The 17,065-nt window shown below is 69.4% G+C and overlaps 3 protein-coding genes across 3 annotated transcripts; all 3 read left to right on the top strand.

Moving 5' to 3' along the window:
• The first annotated feature begins 7,692 nt into the window (after window positions 1-7,692).
• On the top strand, window positions 7,693-10,583 carry CIMAP1B (ciliary microtubule associated protein 1B). Its single transcript, XM_063153597.1, has 6 exons — window positions 7,693-7,801; window positions 7,880-8,083; window positions 8,762-8,863; window positions 9,755-9,870; window positions 10,137-10,274; window positions 10,364-10,583. The coding sequence occupies exons 1-6, from the start codon at window positions 7,693-7,695 to the stop codon at window positions 10,436-10,438; spliced, it is 744 nt and encodes a 247-aa protein (XP_063009667.1). The 3' UTR covers window positions 10,439-10,583.
• A 563-nt stretch (window positions 10,584-11,146) lies between these two features.
• TYMP (thymidine phosphorylase) lies at window positions 11,147-15,839 on the top strand. Its single transcript, XM_063153600.1, is given in 10 exon segments — window positions 11,147-11,384; window positions 12,044-12,246; window positions 12,324-12,422; window positions 12,840-12,969; window positions 13,047-13,165; window positions 13,888-14,050; window positions 14,463-14,693; window positions 15,143-15,283; window positions 15,355-15,500; window positions 15,502-15,839. Coding segments are annotated over 10 exon segments (1,395 nt in total). The 5' UTR covers window positions 11,147-11,257; the 3' UTR covers window positions 15,538-15,839.
• A 248-nt stretch (window positions 15,840-16,087) lies between these two features.
• Window positions 16,088-17,065, top strand: LOC134416957 (protein SCO2 homolog, mitochondrial). Its single transcript, XM_063153595.1, has one exon. The coding sequence runs from the start codon at window positions 16,159-16,161 to the stop codon at window positions 17,041-17,043; it is 885 nt and encodes a 294-aa protein (XP_063009665.1). The 5' UTR covers window positions 16,088-16,158; the 3' UTR covers window positions 17,044-17,065.

Here is a 17,065-nt window from a genome sequence, read left to right as displayed (position 1 = left end):
GGCCGGGGGCGCTGCCCTGCACCCGCTCCCAATAAAGGCTCTTGGTGTGACCCCGCTGTGCCACGGGGGGGACGCCGGGGGTGGCCGAGGGGTGCAGCCAGAGCTGGATCCGTGGAATGTGGGGTGCAGCCATGGAATGTGGGGTGTGCATCCATGGAATGTGGGGTGCATCCATGGGGTGCAGCCAGGGCTGGATCCATGGAATGTGGGGTGCAGCCATGGAATGCTGGGGTGCAGCCAGGGCTGGATCCACGGGGTGTCCTCGGCGGGGGCAGGTGGTTACCAGCCAGGGCCAGTGAAGGCATCAGAAGGGCCATCCCTAGGGCACTGACCCCGGTGGTCCGTACCCAGCCCCATCCCGGGGATCTGTGGCCATCCATCCAAATGATCCATGCCCATCCCAGAGATCTATGCCCGTCCCCAGCTCCGTGCCCATCCTGGTGATCCATGCCCATCCCAGAGATCTGTAGCCATTCTGAGGTCCGTGCCCATCCCAGTGATCCGTGCCCATCCCCATGCCCATGCCCGTGCTTGTCCTGGTGATCTGTGGCTGTCCCCATCCCAGTGATCTGTGCCCATCCCCAGCTCCATGCCCATCCTGGTGATGTGTGCCCATCTCAGTGATCCATGGCCATTCCCAGCTCCGTGCCCATCCCGGTGATCCATGCCCGTGCCCATGTTTGTCCTGGTCATCTGTGCCCATCTCCATCCCAATGATCCGTGCCCATCCCAGTGATCTGTGCTCATCCCCGTACTCGTGCCCATCCCCATCCCGGTGATCTGCTCCCATCCCCAGCCCCATGCCCATCCCCATATCCACACCCATATCTGTATCCATCCTGGTGGTCCGTTCCCGTTCCAGAGATCCGTGCCCATCCGGGTGCTCCACGCCCATCCCCGGATCCGCTCTCATCCCGGTGATCGTGCCGGTCCCCGTCCCCGTGCCTGTCCTGGTGCTCCGTGCACATCCCCAGATTCGCTCTCATCCCAGTAATCCGTGCCAGTCCCCGTCCCCGTGCCTGCCCCTGTCCCTCTGCTCCGCTCCCGTGCCGGTGCCCATCCCGATGCCGGTGACGGGGGTGCTCAGCGGGGCACGGCGGCACGGGCGGGGCCTGCGCAGAGCCCCTGGCCCGTGTCCCGCCTGGGGGTCGCCGCGCCCCGGCTGGCACCGCTGGCACCGCTGGCACCGCTGGCACCGTCCCCGCCCTCCCTCCCGGTGCCACCGGCACCGGCACCGCCCGCCCGGCGCCGCCAGCCCGGAGCCACCCGCGGGCCGGGGGCCAGGACGGGGACAGGGACGGGGGACACACCGGGAGAGGGGACAGGGACTGGGGACACCCCAGGAAAAAGGACAGGAGGGGCACGGGGTCTGGGGACAAGATGGGGACAGGGAGCGAGGAGAACCCCGGGAGAGCGGACAGGGGACCAGGGGCCATCTGTCAGAGGGGACAGAGCGGGCACGGGGATCGGGGACATTCCTCGGAGAAGGGTCAGACAGGGGACAGGGACAGAGATCCCCCGGGAGAGGGGACAGACAGGGAACAAGGACAAAGACCCCTCTGGGAGAGGGTCCAGGGACAGAGACCCCACCCCCGCCTGGGGAGAGTCCCGTGGGGTCACTGTCACCCCCGCACCGGGGCGGGGTCCTGCACCCCGACCCCATATCGGGGTGACATTCATCATCCCCACCCCATATCGGGGTGACATTCATCATCCCCACCCCATATCGGGGTGATATCCATCATCCTTCCCCCATATCGGGGTGACAGCCATCATCCCGACCCTATATTGGGGTGACATCCACCATCCCGACCCCATATCGGGGTGACATTCATCATCCCCACCCCATATCGGGGTGACATTCATCATCCCGACCCTATATTGGGGTGACATCCACCATCCCCACCCCATATCGGGGTGACATCCCCCTCCCCTCCCCATATCGGGTAATATCCTGCTCCCCGACCCCATATCGGGGTGACATCCCACACTCAGACCCCATATCGGGGTGACATCCACCATCCCCTCCCCATATCGAGGTGACATCCCCCTCCCGACCCCATATCGGGGTGACATCCTGCTGTCCCCACGCTGGGGCTGTGTCCCCCCCGGAGTCCCCACGGCCGGGGGGGCTCGGAGCTGGCACTGGGGTGTCCTGGGTGCCGCGGGGACATCGGGGACACCGCTGGGAGCTGGGGGGGCCGTGCTGGGACCCCGGACCGCGAGGGGCTGGCCGTGTCCCTCGGTCCGTGTCCCTCTGTCTGCCCCTCTCTCCGTGTCCCTCGGTCCGTGTCCCTCTGTCTGTCCCTCGCTCCGTGTCCCTTGGTCCGTGTCCGCCGCAGCCGCGCCCGCTCCCCGTCCCTTATCAGCTCCCTTATCAGATCCCTCGGGTGAGCGCACCCCAGCCCGGCACCCCCGGCCCCTTCCCCCCAGTCCCCATTTGGGGCGGGGGGCACCCCGGGGATGGCCCTGTCCCCTCCTTTGTCCCCTCCGGGCCCCGTCACCCCCTGTCCCCGCTCAGGGCACCCCGGGGCTGGCCCTGTCCCCTCCCGTGTCCCCTCCGGGCCCCTTCACCCCCTGTCCCCACTCAGGGCACCCCGGGGCTGGCCCTGTCCCCTCCTGTGTCCCCTCCGGGCCCCGTCACCCCCTGTCCCCACTCAGGGCACCCCGGGGCCGGCCCTGTCCCCTCCCGTGTCCCGCTGTGTCCCCTCCCGGCTCCGTGCCCATCCTGGTCCCTCACACGGAGCTGTGCCCTGGCCCAGCCCGAGCCCCCCGCCCGTGGGTGACCCCCACGGCCCCGAGGGGACCCCAGAGCCCGCCAGGGACCCCCGGCCGTGTCACGGCGACAGAGAGAGCGGGGGCAGCCCCGGGGGGCTCGGGGTGGGTGAGCACGGCCCGGGGGTGCCCAGGGAGCGGCCCGCGATGGGGGTGCCAGCGTCACGGCCGTGCCCGGGGCCTTTGATGCGGTGCCAGCGGCTCCACGAGCGGCTGCTCCGGGCCCGGCCCCCCCGCCCCGGCCCCGCTCGGGCCTATAAAGGGCTCGGGGTGCCCCCGGCCCGTCCGACCGGAGCTGCGGGAGCTGCGGGAGCCGCCAGGTGCCGGGGCTGGGGGTGCTGGGGGGTCCTGGGGAGGGGTCTCGGGGGTGCTGGGGGTGCTGGGGAGGGGTCCTGGGGAGGTCTGGGGGTGCTGGGGAGGGGTCCTGGGGAGGTCTGGGGTGCTGGGGAGGGTCCCGGTGGTGCCGGGGGACTGGAGGTGCTGAGGAGAGTGCTGGGGGTGCTGGAGAGGGGTCCTGGCGGTGCCACGGGGCTGGGGATACTGGGGAGGGGTCCTGGGGAGGTCTGGGGGTGCTGGGGAGGGGTCCTGGCGGTGTTAGGGGGCTGGAGGCGCTGGGGGCACCAGAGACATCCTGGGGTGAATGCGCTGGGGGCGATGGTTCGGTGGGTGCTGGGGCAGCTGCACCCCCAGCCCTGCAGCCCCCCCCCCATTGCAGGAAGGCTGAGGATGGGTCCCGCCACGTTCCTGGGGCTCTGCCTGCTGGGCTGCCTGGTGCTGCCCCCCTCCCTGCCGGGTGAGACCCCAAACTGCGCCCTTGATCCCCCAAACTGCGCCCTTGATCCCCCAAACTGCGCTCTGAGACCCCCGACTGCGCCCTGATCCCCAAAACCGCACCCCAAGACCCTCCCTCCCACACCCTGAGACACCCCCGCTGCCCCCCAACCCTCCAAACTGCGCCCTGAGCCCCCCAAATTTCACACGGGTCCCCCAGCCACACTCTGAGCCCCCCAAATTTCACACGGGTCCCCCACCCACACTCTGAGCCCCCCAAATTTCACACGGGTCCCCCCGCCCACACTCTGAGCCCCCCAAATTTCACACGGGTCCCCCACTCACACTCTGAGCCCCCCAAATTTCACACGGGTCCCCCAGCCACACTCTGAGCCCCCCAAATTTCACACAGGTCCCCCACCCGCACTCTGAGCCCCCCAAAGCGCCCCCTGCCCGCCCTCCGCTTCCCTTTCCCCCAGCCCCCAACAGGGCCGGAGCTGCCCGGACCCCCAAAGCCGCCCCAGCCGCGTTCGGGGGGATGTGACAGCGACCCCGCTGTCCCCGCAGGGGCCGAGGCCACGCGGTGTCCCCGCGGCTGGCTGTCCTTCGAGGGACACTGCTACGGCTACTTCGGGCAGCAGCTGAGCTGGCGGCGGGCCGAGGTGGGTGCGGGGGGCGCGGGGGGTGCCGGGGGTCCCCAGGACGGCGCTGCAGGTGCCCGTGTCCCCAGGCGTGGTGCCAGGCCACCCGCGGGGCGCACCTGGCGTCGCTGCACAGCCCCGAGGAGCACCGGGCGCTCGCCGCCTTCCTGGCGCGGCGGCCGCGGCGCGGAGAGGACGATGAGGAGGGCGACAAGGACAGGGACAGGGACAGGGAGGAGAGCGTCTGGATCGGCCTGCACCGGCGGGTGGGTGCCTGAGTGCGCCGTGCCTGTCTGTGCCCGTGTGCCGCGGCCGGTGTGCCACCCCGGTGTCCCCCGGTGTCCCCTGGCTGTGCCCAAACCTGCCCTGACCCTGCCTTGCCACACCCCGATGTGCCACCCCGGTGTCCCCGGGCTGTGCCCAAACCTGCCCCGAGCCCGCCCTGCCACACCTTCATGTGCCATCCTGGTGTCCTGAGCCCTCTGTGCAGCGCTACCTGTCTGCTTGTGTGTCCCCTTGTCCCCCTGTGCTGTCCCCCTGTGCCCCTTTGCCCCTTTGCCCGCTGTGCCCCCTGTGCCCCTGTCCCACCTGTGTCCCTGTGCCCCTGCCACAGCGCCAGGGCTGGCTCTGGGCTGACGGGTCCCCGCGCCACTACCTGGCCTGGGAGGGGGACGATGGCCCCAAGGGACATCCCTGCATCGCCATGGAGGACTCGGCAGGTGAGGGGACACCGGGAGCCGGGGCTGGGGACAGCGGGCTGGGGACAGCCCTGTGCCACACGGGAGGACTCGGCCGGTGAGGGGAGCCAAGGGTTGGGGGGCAGGGGGTGCCAGGGAGGGTCAGGGAGGGACAATGAGGGGTCAGGGGCGCTCCGGGGCTGTCAGAGTGTCCCCCGTGTCCCCTGTCCCAGCCCTGGCTCGTGTCCCCGCAGGGTTCATGGCCTGGGAGGGCGAGGCCTGTGGGGAGCGCAAACCCTTCATCTGCAAATACCCGGCCTAGGGGGGCCCCCACCCGTGTGCAGCCCCCCGACTGTGGGGCCTGACCCCCACTCTGCATCCTGCCCCCAAACCCCATCCCAGACCCCAATTCCTGTCCCTAAACCCCATCCCAGACCCCAATTCCTGCCCCTAAACCCCATCCCAGACCCCAATCCCTGCCCCCAAACCCCATCCCAGACCCCAATCCCTGCCCCAAACCCTGTCCCAAACCCCAATCCCTGTCCCCAAATCCCATCCCAGACCCCAATCCCTGCCCCAAACCCTGTCCCAAACCCCAATTCCTGCCCCCAAACCCCATCCCAGACCCCAATCCCTGCCCCAAACCCTGTCCCAGACCCCAATCCCTGCCCCTAAACCCCATCCCAGACCCCAATTCCTGCCCCCAAACCCCATCCCAGACCCCAATCCCTGCCCCAAACCCCATCCCAGACCCCAATCCCTGTCCCCAAATCCCATCCCAAACCCCAATCCCTGTCCCCAAATCCCATCCCAAACCCCAATCCCTGCCCCTAAACCCCATCCCAGACCCCAATCCCTGCCCCTAAACCCCATCCCAGACCCCAATTCCTGTCCCCAAATCCCATCTCCAGACCCTGACACCCCACACCCCTGCCCCACACTCTTTCTCCCAAACCCTGTGTCCTGCCCCCCAAGTCCCAGCCCCTTGACCACCCCTGAACCCCAGCCCCCAAACTCTGGACCTCTGTCCCCATCCCAAACCCTGCACCCCAGTCCCAAACCCTGCCCCCTTAACCTCCTCCCCCAAACCCCTGTCCCACCCCCCAATTCCCACCCCCTGCACCCCCCGACCCCTGGATCACCCCCACCCCACACACCCAGCCCCCCCTACATGGAGACCCCCCAATAAAGTGACGGAAGCACCGCGATGTCCCCGTGTCCCTTTGCTGTGTCTGCACCCCGCGGGTGACACCAACAGGGGACAGGGACCCTCAGTTCCCCATGGGGGGCACAGCCAGGGGTGTCCCCAAGGCAGCCCCTGGGGGTCTCAGCCAGTTTCTGTGTTCCCATGTCCCCCGATGTCTTCATGTCCCCCTGTCCTCCCGTGTCCCCCATATTCCCATGTCCCCACATCCCCTGTGTCCCCCCTGTCCCCATGTCCCCCCACCGTCTCCCTGTGTCCCCGTGCTCTTCCCGTGCCCCCCAATATATCCCCGTGTCCCCCATGTGTCATTCACATCCAAGTCTCCATGTTCCCCTGTCCCCTCCTGTCCCCTCCTGTCCCCCTGTCCTTGTGTTCCTGTGTCTCCATGTCCCTCCTGTCCCCTCCACGGGGTCCAGGGGGGTCACATATGGGGTTCTGGGGGGTCAGATACTGGGCCCAAGGGGTGCAGCCGTGGGGTGTATTTTTGGGGTGTACCCATTGGGATGAATCCACGGGGATGCTGAGGTTTATCCATGGGGTGTATTTTTGGGGTCTGTCCATTGGGATGTATCCATGGGATGCACCCATGCAGTGTATTTTGGGGGTGTATCCATGGGGTGAACCCACTGGGATGCACACATGGAGGTGCCGGGGGTCAATCCATGGTATTTTTGGGGTGTATCTGTTAGGATGTACCCATGGGGGTGGATTTTTGGGGTGTACCCATCGGGATGTACCCATGGGGTGTATTTTCGGGGTGTACCCATCGGGATGTATCCATGGGGTGTATTTTTGGGGTGTACCCATGGGAATGTACCCATGGGGGTGCAAAGCTTTATCCATGGGGTGTATTTTGGGGTGTACCCATCGGGATGTACACATGGGGTGTATTTTTGGGGTGCACTCATCGGGATGTATCTATGAGGTGTATTTTCGGAGTGTACCCATTGGGATGTACCCGTGGGGTGTATTTTTGGGGTGCACCCATCAGGATGTACCCATGGGGGTGCCAAGCTTTATCCACGGGGTGTATTTTTGGGGTGTACCCATTGGGATGTATCCATGGGGGTGCCGGGGTTTATCCATGCAGTGTATTTTGGCAGTGCACCCATTGGGATGTACCCATGGGGTGTATTTTTGGGATGCACCCATAGGGATGTACCCATGGGGGTGCAAAGCTCTATCCACGGGGTGTATTTTTGGGGTGTACCCATCGGGATGTACCCATGGGGTCCATTTGGGGGGTCTATCAGCGGGGTGCACCCTTTGGGGTGTATGAATGGGGGTTCTGGGGGTCAATCCGCGGGGTGTGTTTTTGGTGTGTACCCATCGGGGTGTACCCACGGGGCTCCCCGCGTTCCTCCCCGCTGCTGTCGCCGTTGTCGCCGCGGGGCGCCGGGCGCGGAGCGGACGAGGCGCTGGAACCCCGGGGCGTTGTGACACCACGGCCACCCCCGGGCCGCCGCCGCCGCCCGCGGCCCCGCGGAGTCACTCGTCACCAGGGCGCCGCCGCCACCAACACGGCCGTCCCCGCATGCCGGCGCCGCTGCGCTCGCCCCGGGCCGCCGCGCTGGGGGCACCCGCGTCTCCCCCCGAGCCCGAGGCGCCCCCGGCGGAACCCCCCATGCGGAACCACGGCTGGGGGGGCCCCTGGAGGCCGCACCGGCCCCGGGGACCCGCCTCGGCCGTGTACGGCAGCCCCGGGCCCAAGAACGGCGTCCCCGGCGGCATCGGTGAGTGCGGGGCCGCGGGGCCCGCGGGGGACGGGGGCCGGGGGCGCCGAGTCCCACCGAGCCCCTGCCCGCCCCCAGGCAAAGACCGGCGCGACCCCTCCGGCCGCCGCGCCCCCGCCTACAGCTTCGGGATGAGGCTGGAGGGCCCCGAGGAGCAGCGCTCGCCCGGGCCGCAGTACCTGGTGCCCGCCGGCTGCACCGCCCGCGGCCCCGAGCGCGGCCCCGCCTTCACCATGGGCGGCCGGCCCCGGGAGCGGCGGGCCAGCGACACCCCCGGGCCAGGTGAGCGAGGAGTGTGAGCGTGAGGGAGTGAGGGAGTGAGTGAGGAGGGAGGGAGGGAGTGAGTGAGTGAGTGAGTGAGTGAGTGAGTGAGTGAGTGAGTGAGTGAGTGAGGAGTGTGAGAGTGAGGAGTGAGTGAGTGAATAGCGAATGAGTGAGTAGTGAGTGAGTGAGTGAGTGAGTGAGTGAGTGAGTGAGCGAGTGAATAGCGAATGAGTGAGTAGTGAGTGAGTGAGGAGTGTGTGAGTGAGTGAGTGAATAGCGAATGAGTGAGTAGTGAGTGAGTGAGTGAGTGAGTGAGTGAGTGAGCGAGTGAATAGCGAATGAGTGAGTAGTGAGTGAGTGAGGAGTGAGTGAGTAGTGAGTGAATAGCGAATGAGTGAGTAGTGAGTGAGTGAGTGAGTGAGTGAGCGAGTGAATAGCGAATGAGTGAGCAGTGAGTGAGTGAGGAGTGAGGAGTGAGTGAGTGAATAGCGAATGAGTGAGTAGTGAGTGAGTGAGGAGTGTGTGAGTGAGTGAGGAGTGAGTGAATAGCGAATGAGTGAGCAGTGAGTGAGTGAGGAGTGTGTGAGTGAGGAGTGAGTGTGTGAGTGAGTAGTGAGTGAGTGGCCGCAGCCCCGGCGGCGGGAGCCCCGCGCGGTGCCCGCAGCTCACGGCGCTGACCCCGCTCGCCCCTTGCAGCCTATTATTCCCCGGAGCAGGCAACCAGGGTGACCCTGCCCTCGGCCCCCGCCTGCTCCGTGCGGTCCCGCACCCGCCCGGACAAACCCCAGCAGACGCCAGGTGAGACAGAGAGGGGGCGGGAGGGGACCCCCGGGGCTGGGACCCCGACACACCCCTGGCGCTGGGACCTCCAACACCCACCTGGGCTGGGATCCCCATCATTCCCTTGTGTGGGGCTGGGCTGGGATCCCCATCATTCCCCCTGTGTGAGGCTGGGCTGGGATCCCCATCATTCCTCCTGTGTGAGGCTGGGCTGGGATCCCCATCATTCCTCCTGTGTGGGGCTGGGATCCCCATCATTCCCCTGTGTGGGGCCCCAACATCCCCCTGGGGCTTGGCTGGGACCTCCAACACCTGGGCTGGGATCCCCATCATTCCCATGTGTGGGGCTGGGCTGGGATCCCCATCATTCCCCTGTGTGGGGCTGGGCTGGGATCCCCATCATTCCCCTGTGTGGGACCTGTCACACCCCTGGGGCTGGGATCCCCATCATTCCCGTGTGGGGCTGGGATCCCCATCATTCCTCCTGTGTGGGACCCGTCACACCCCTGGGGCTGGGCTGGGACCTCCAACACCTGGGCTGGGATCCCCATCATTCCCCTGTGTTGGACTGGACTGGGACCCCCTAATCTCCTCTGGGCTGGGCCCCCCATCTCCTCCTCGGGCTGGGCCCCCCATCTCCTCCTCGGGCTGTGATCCCCCATCTCCTCCTCCTCGGGCTGGGGTCCACCATCTCCTCCTCGGGCTGGGATCCCCCCTCTCCTCCTCCTCGGGCTGGGGTCCCCCCTCTCCTCCTCCTCGGGCTGTGATCCCCCATCCCCCCGGACCAGACCAGGCTCCCCAACATTCCCCGGTTGCTCTGACCCTCCCAGCGCCCCGGGGCCGAGCCTTCCCCCCCAAACCATGCGGGGGTGAAGCCCCGTGTCCCCCTGAGCCGTGTCCCCTCCCCAGGCCCTGCCACCTACCAGCTGCCACCCGTGGTGGGCCCCCGCCTGGTGGACAAGACATCGACCCCCCAGTACACCATGGCAGGGCGAGGCCGCAGCATCTTCGACGATGATAAAAACGTGGGGCTGGGGGGACTGGAGGGGCTGGGGGGCTGGGGGCTGGGGGATCAGGTGCAAAGGGACTGGGAGGGCTGGGGGACCGGGATCTGGGGTATCAGGGTCCCGGGGGGCTAGGGTACCAGGAGCGTGGGGTGCCAGGGGTCCACGGCGTTGGGGTACCGAGGAGTCTGGGCTGCCACGACTGCGGGGGGCCGAGTGTGGGGTGCAGGGGCTCCGGGCACCGAGGGTGTGGGGTGTCCAGGGGGTGACGCCCCCTGTCCCCGCAGACCCCAGGACCCAACACTTACTGCATCGTGGACACCAACCTGTACATGGAGCGGGCCCCCCGCTGCACCATAGTGGGGCGGACCCCCTCCCGCCTGACCCCCAACACGCCCAGCCCCAGCGACTACTACCCCAAACCGGTGAGCGGGGACGGGGACACAGGGACACAGGGACACAGGGACAGGGAGCCACGGCCCCCCACCCTCACACCGCCTCCGTCCTCCCGCAGGACCGCAAGCAAGGACAGACCTTCGGCGTGCGCCACGCGGAGTGTGTGGTCCCCGTGATGGACTTGCAGCCGTAGGAGAGCGGGGACGTGGGTGACGCCGCCAGCGTGTGACAAACACGAACCGCAGCAGCACTCGCTCGCTCGCTCGCTCTCCTTCTGTCCCGCTGCGTCGCACGGGGGCCGGGGCTCCCTAAAGCCGCACTCGGCCCATCCCGAGGGAGACCCTGGCTAAACCACGGAAAGGGAACCCGTGGTGGGGTGGGAGGTGCCGGGGTGAGGGATGTGCCACCGGCCCCCTCCCAGCTCCAGTCCCATCCCACCCAGCACCTCGGGGCGTGGGGGGCTCTGGGGACACCGAACGGGGAGGGGACGTGCACCAGCGCCGCGCCTTGAGGGGTCCCCCCACTCTGTGGGATCTGTGGGATGGGGGGATCCCTGGCAGGGCATCACCTGCGAGCGTCCGGGGCGAATGAGGGACCCGGGGGCAACCCCCGAGTCACCCCTGTGTCACCCCCCCCGTGCCACCCCCGTGCCACCCCCGTGCCACCCCCCATGCCACCCCCTTGCCGCCCCCGTGCCGTCCCCCGCCGCGGCCTCTCCCGTGCCCCGCTCGTTGTCCCGGGCTCAGAGTCCACGGCCGGAGCCGCCTGGCCGCCCGCGGGCAGCGGGAAGCGGTCACGGGGCCGGGCCGGGCACGGGGCCAGCCGGGCAGCACCGGGCAGGTCCCGGCAGCGCCGGGGCAGGAGCGGCCCCGCGGGCTCGGGCTGGCGGCGCTGAGCAACCGGGACGCGGCCCTGCGGGCTCCGGTGCCACCGGTGCCACTTGGGGCTGTGAGCGCTGCCACATCGCGGTGCCCCCCGTCCCAAAGCGGGGTGCCGGCTGTCCGGGACAGGGATGGACGCCCCGAGCCCTCTCCCCACCCTGATCCGCAAGAAGCGGGACGGGGAGCGCCTGGAGGACGCCGAGATCCGGAGCTTCGTGCGCGGCGTCACCGAGGGCACGGCGCAGCAGGGACAGATCGGTGGGGGCGGGAGGGACCGGGGACACACCGGGGGCGGGAGGGCAGCGGAGGGAGCGGGACGGGGACACGGCGGGATGCGCCGATGGGACGGGGACGGGGTGGGGAGCGCGGGCAGAGCCGGGGGGACATGGCCGGGGGAGCGACACGGGCACGGGGGAGGGACACGGGCACAGGGGAGTGACACGGGCACAGGGGAGTGACATGGACACAGGGGAGTGACACGGGCACAGGAGAGTGACACGGGCACAGGAGAGTGACATGGACACAGGGGAGTGACACGGGCACAGGAGAGTGACACGGGCACAGGGGACACCGGGGCAGCGGGCGGTCCCAGCAGAGGGAGGGACAGCAAGGGAAACAAAGCCCGGGATGTGCCGGGGGGTCCTGGGCAGGGGACACGGCTGGGGGACCCCATGGGGGGAGAGGGGACGCCAGGACATGGCAGGGGGTCACGAGCAGGGGACGATGGGGGTGAGAGAGGGGGACCCCAGGATGGGGCAGACGGTCACGGCCAGGAATGTGGATGGGTGCGGGTCCCGGGGAGGGCACCGCGGTGCCCCCGGGTGCCACGCAGATGGCATCTGGCTGCGGGCACGGGTCGGGCTGGGGACAGGGAGGGGACCGGGGAGGTGACACGCAGCCGGTCGCTGTCACCGCAGGGGCCATGCTGATGGCCATCCGGCTGCGGGGCATGGACGCGGGTGAGACGCTGGCCCTGACCCGGGCCATGGCCGGCTCTGGCCGGACGCTGGCCTGGCCGCCCGCCTGGCACGGGCTGCTGGTGGACAAGCACTCGACCGGCGGCGTCGGGGACAAGGTCAGCCTGGCCCTGGCCCCCGCGCTGGCCGCCTGCGGCTGCAAGGTGAGGGGGACCTGGGCATGGGGCGGGCACGGGGGGGTCGCCGAGCCCCACCCGTGCCCACCCGTGCCCTTCCGCAGGTGCCCATGATCAGCGGGCGCGGGCTGGGCCACACCGGGGGCACCCTGGACAAGCTGGAGGCCATTCCCGGATTCCGGGTGTCCCAGAGCCCCGAGGAGGTGACGGACGGGGGGTGATGGGTGCGGGACGGGGACACCACGGGCACCCTCACGCCCTGCAGGAACCGGGCTCGGGGGGCTCCAGAGGGGTGGGGGTGATGGTGGGGTCCCACCCGGGGGGTGTCCATGGGCTGGGGGGTGACTGTGGGGTGTCCATGGGGGTGGATGCCATGGGGTAGTGATGGGCTACAGGTGCCAACGGGTTGTGGGGTCCCAAAAGGGCGCAGGAGAACATGAGGGGTGCCCTTGGGGTGCCCATGGGGTGTCCGTGGCGTGTCCGTGGGATGTCAGTGGGGTGCCCGTGGGTTGTGTGGGTGTCCATGGGGTGTCCGTGGCCTGTCCGTGGCCTGTCCGTGGGGTGTCCATGGGGTGTCCGTGGGGTGTCCGTGGGGTCCCACCGGGACACGGCTCCGGCAGATGCAGCGCATCCTGGCGCGGGTGGGCTGCTGCATCGTGGGGCAGAGCGCGGAGCTGGTGCCCGCGGACCGGGTGCTCTACGGGCTGCGCGACGTGACGGCCACGGTGGACAGCCTGCCCCTCATCACCGGTACGGCCACGGGGACGCGGGGGGACCCGCGGGAGGGGCGCAGGCGGGCGGTGACCCCCCCGGCCCGCCCGGCCCAGCCTCCATCCTCAGCAAGAAGGCGGCGGAGCGGCTCTCGGCGCTGGTGCTCGATGTCAAGTTCGGGGAGGCGGCGCTGTACCGCACCCAGGAGAGCGCGCGGGAGCTGGCGCGGAGCCTGGTGAGACCTCGGGGAGCCCGGGACCCCCGCCCGGCTGCCCTGCCCGCCGTCCGCTCCCAGTGCCACTGTCCTCTGTGCCTGCCCGCTGTCCCTGCTCCTGTCCCTGCCCGCTGTCCCCTCCCGTTGTCCCTGCTCCTGTCCCTGCCCGCCGTTCCTGTCCTTGCTCCTGTTCCTGACCCTGCCCGCTGCCCCTGTCCCTGGTTGTCCGTGTCCCCACGTGTCCCATCCCTGCCCACACTCCCTGCCTGCTGTCCCTTGTCCCTGTCTGTTCTCCTTCCCACTGACCTTGCCTGTCCCTGTGCCTGTCCTTGCTTGTCCCCTATCCCTGCCCTGTCTCTGTCCCTGCCCGCTGTCCCTTGTCCCTGTCTGTTCTCCTTCCCACTGACTCTGCCTGTCGCTGCTCCTGTCCCTGCTCCTGTCCCTATCCCTGCTTGTTCCCTATCCCTGTCCATCCTTATCCCTGTCCATCTCTATCCCTGCCCGCTGTCCCTGTCCTTGCCTGCTGTCCCTGTCCCTGTCCCCTCTTGCCGTCCCTGTCCCTGCCCATCCCTGTCCTTTCCTGCTGTCCCTGTCCCTGCCCGCTGTCCCCTCTTGCTGTCCCTGTCCCTGCCCATCCCTGTCCTTTCCTGCTGTCCCTGTCCCTGCCCGCTGTCCCCTCTTGCTGTCCCTGTCCCTGCCCATCCCTGTCCTTTCCCGCCGTCCCCCCTGGGTGTCCCCCGCAGGTGGAGGTGGGCGCCCACCTGGGCATCCGCACGGCGGCGCTGCTGAGCCGCATGGAGCAGCCGCTGGGCCGCGCCGTGGGCAACGCGCTGGAGGTGCTGGAGGCGCTGCAGTGCCTGGGGGGGGGCGGCCCCCCCGACCTGCGACACCTGGTCACGGCCCTGGGTCAGTGCGGGACACGGGGGGACACGGGGGGACAAGGGAATGGGCGGCCCCCCCGACCTGCGACACCTGGTCACGGCCCTGGGTCAGTGCGGGACACGGGGGGGGACACGGGAGGGGGCGCCCCCCCAACCTGGGACACCTGGTCACGGCCCTGGGTCAGTGCGGGGACACGGGGGGACACGGGGGGGCCAGGATCTGCAGACACGGGTCCTGTGTCCTGTCCCCATCCTGAGGTCCCCCTCACACTCTCTGCCCCCTCATGGGGTCCCTGTCCCTCTCCCTTGCCCCCGCCCCTCCTCCCTGTCCCGAGCGCGGCTGGGGGCGCAGAGGGGGAATGGGGCAGGGTTTGGGGCTCCCCAGGAGTGGGGGTCCCTGTGGGGGTCCCAGCCCTGTCCCTTTTGGGGTGCTGCAGGCGGGGTGCTGCTGTGGCAGTGCGGGATGGCCGCGGGGGCCGAGCAGGGCCGTGAGCGCCTGGCCCGGGCTCTGGACGATGGCTCGGCCCTGGGCACGTTCGAGGCCATGCTGGGGGCGCAGGGGGTGCCCCCCGACACCGCCCGGGGCCTCTGTGCCGGGAGCCCCGCGCAGCGCCGCCGGCTCCTGGGCGAGGCCAAGGTGTGCGAGGAGCTGCCCGCGCCGCAGGAAGGTCAGAGGGGACCCCAGCCCAAATCCTGCACCCTCCCCTCACCCCGTGCCCCTCCGGGGGGCTGAGGGTCCCCCTATTCCCATTGTCCCCATCCATCTCCCCCGTGTCCCCCATGTCCCTGACGCACCCATACCGGGGATCCCCGAGATGTCCCTGCCCCTCCATGTCCCTGATCCCCCTGCCCCTCCGGACCTCCCTGTCCCCTTGCTCCTCCCGTGGCCCTCAGGCTGGGGTTTACCCCCCATGTCCTTGTCCCCCCATCATCTCCCTGACTTCCCCATGTTCCTGTCACCCCTCCATGTCCCTGTCCTCCTCCCGTGTCCCTTTTCCCCTTCCATGTCCCTGACCCTCCCCAATGTCCCTGTCCCCCCCATGTCCCTGTCCCCCCGTGTCCCTGTCCTCCTCCCATGTCCCTGTCCCCCCACGTTCCTGACCCCCTTTTCCCCCAGGCTGGGTGCAGCAGGTGCGGGCACTGCCCCTGGCGCGGGTCCTGCATGGCCTGGGCGCGGGCCGCTCGCGGGCCGGGGACCCCGTGAACCCCCGCGTGGGCGCCGAGCTGCTGGTGGGCACCGGGCAGCACCTGCGGGCAGGTGAGGGGGGCTCCCCGAAACCCCCATAGCCTCCGTGTGCCCTCCGATAACCCCTCCGTGCCCTCCCTCAGGCGAGCCCTGGCTGCGGGTGCACCATGAGGGCACCCTGGACGCGGAGGGCCGACGCGAGCTGCAGGACGCGCTGTGCCTCGGCCCGGAGCCCCCCCGGGACCCGCCGCCGCTGGTGGCCGAGACCATCGTGCCGTCGGGAGCCCTGCCCGGGCCGTGCCGGGACTCGCAATAAACCGCGATGATCGCGATGCCGGGGCCATGTCGCGATTCACTCCCCTAACGCGAGTCTGAGGGCTGCGGCGCGGGGCGGTGGCGCCACCTTGTGGTGAAAGGGGGGAGTGCACGAGGGCCGGTCACGCCCCTCACGCTGACCGCGCCCCTCTTATTTTGACCACGCCCCGCCCACATTGGCCGCGCAGGCTACAGGCCACGCCCCATTCAGCCGTGGCCCCGCCCTCTCCCACAGTGGCTCCGCCCCCTCCCGGTATATCCGGTTCCGGCAGCGCCGGCGGCGGACGGGGCGCGAGGGGAGCGGGCGGAGGCCCCAAAGGTCAGCGGGAACTGCACACGGCGGGTGGGGGGAATGAGGGGCCGGGGGGCGTCCGAGGGGCAGAGCGGGGTCCGGGAGTAGCAGGGACAGGGATGGGGTCAGCGGGCATTTGGGTTGGGGGGAAAGAGCAGCAGGGCACGGGGGGCAGGGGGTATTTTGAGGGCAGAGTTGGGGTCCAAGGTTATCAGGAGAGGTGGGATGAGGAGTCAGGGGGCATTTGGGGAACAGACTGGGGGCTCCAAGAGCAGCAGTGTATTGGTTAGGCGACATTTGGGGAACAGCGTTGGGGTCCAGGAGCATCAGGAGAGGCGAAATGAGGAGTCAGAGGGCATTTCGGGGGATAGGGTTGGGCTCCAAACCCACCACGGGGCGGGGACAGCGGGGCAGCTCCCACCCCCTGACCGCCTTCGTCCTCCCCACAGCCCCAGCGATGCTGCGGTCCCTGCGCCCCATCCCGCGGCTGTGCCCGCGGCTGTGCCCCGCCGGGCCGTGCCCAGCGCGGTGCCAGCCCCGGCGCCGCCTGGCCGTGCCCCCCGGCGCCCCGCGGCTCCCGCTGTGGCAGCGGCTGTGCGTGGCGGGCGCGGTGGCGGGCGCGGCGGCGGCGGGCTGGCTGTACGTGCGGCACGAGAAGGAGCGGCAGCAGCGCTCCCGCCGCCTGCAGCAGCTCCGCCGCCTGGCGCTGGGCCAGGGCGACTTCCAGCTGCGGGACACGGCGGGCGCGGCGCGGAGCAAGGCGGATTTCCTGGGCCGCTGGGTGCTGCTCTACTTCGGCTTCACGCACTGCCCGGACGTGTGTCCCGAGGAGCTGGAGAAGCTGAGCCGCGCCGTGGAGCTGCTGGAGCGCGACCCGGCGCTGCCGCCGCTGCAGCCGCTCTTTGTCACCGTGGACCCCGAGCGCGACGACGCGGCGGCGCTGGAGCGGTACCTGCGGGACTTCCACCCGCGCCTGCTGGGGCTCACCGGCACCCCCGAGCAGGTGCGGGCCGCCGCCAGCGCCTTCCGCGTCTACGTGAGCGCCGGGCCCCGCGACGCCGACGGGGATTACGTGGTGGATCACTCGGTGCTCACGTTCCTCGTGGATCCCGACGGCGTTTTCCGGGACTGCTACGGGCGCTCCCGCACGGCCGAGGAGCTGGCGCGGAGCGTCAGGGGACACATGGACGCCTACGAGCCGCTGCCCGCCGCGGATGGGCAATAAACGGCCGTGACACCCCCCCAAA

The sequence above is a fragment of the Melospiza melodia genome, chromosome 4, assembly GCF_035770615.1.
Source record: "Melospiza melodia melodia isolate bMelMel2 chromosome 4, bMelMel2.pri, whole genome shotgun sequence".
Classification (NCBI taxonomy): domain Eukaryota; kingdom Metazoa; phylum Chordata; class Aves; order Passeriformes; family Passerellidae; genus Melospiza; species Melospiza melodia.
Note: the sequence above shows the minus strand (reverse complement) of the source record. Positions and strands in the feature narration are given on the sequence as shown.

Coding starts and splice junctions, on each gene's coding strand:
- CIMAP1B (XM_063153597.1), top strand. CDS start 7,693: ATGCGGAACCACGGCTGGGGGGGCCCCTGGAGGCCGCACCGGCCCCGG. Junction 7,802..7,879: donor CGGCGTCCCCGGCGGCATCG/GTGAGTGCGGGG, acceptor GCCCGCCCCCAG/GCAAAGACCGGCGCGACCCC. Junction 8,084..8,761: donor CAGCGACACCCCCGGGCCAG/GTGAGCGAGGAG, acceptor CGCCCCTTGCAG/CCTATTATTCCCCGGAGCAG.
- LOC134416957 (XM_063153595.1), top strand. CDS start 16,159: ATGAGGAGTCAGAGGGCATTTCGGGGGATAGGGTTGGGCTCCAAACCC.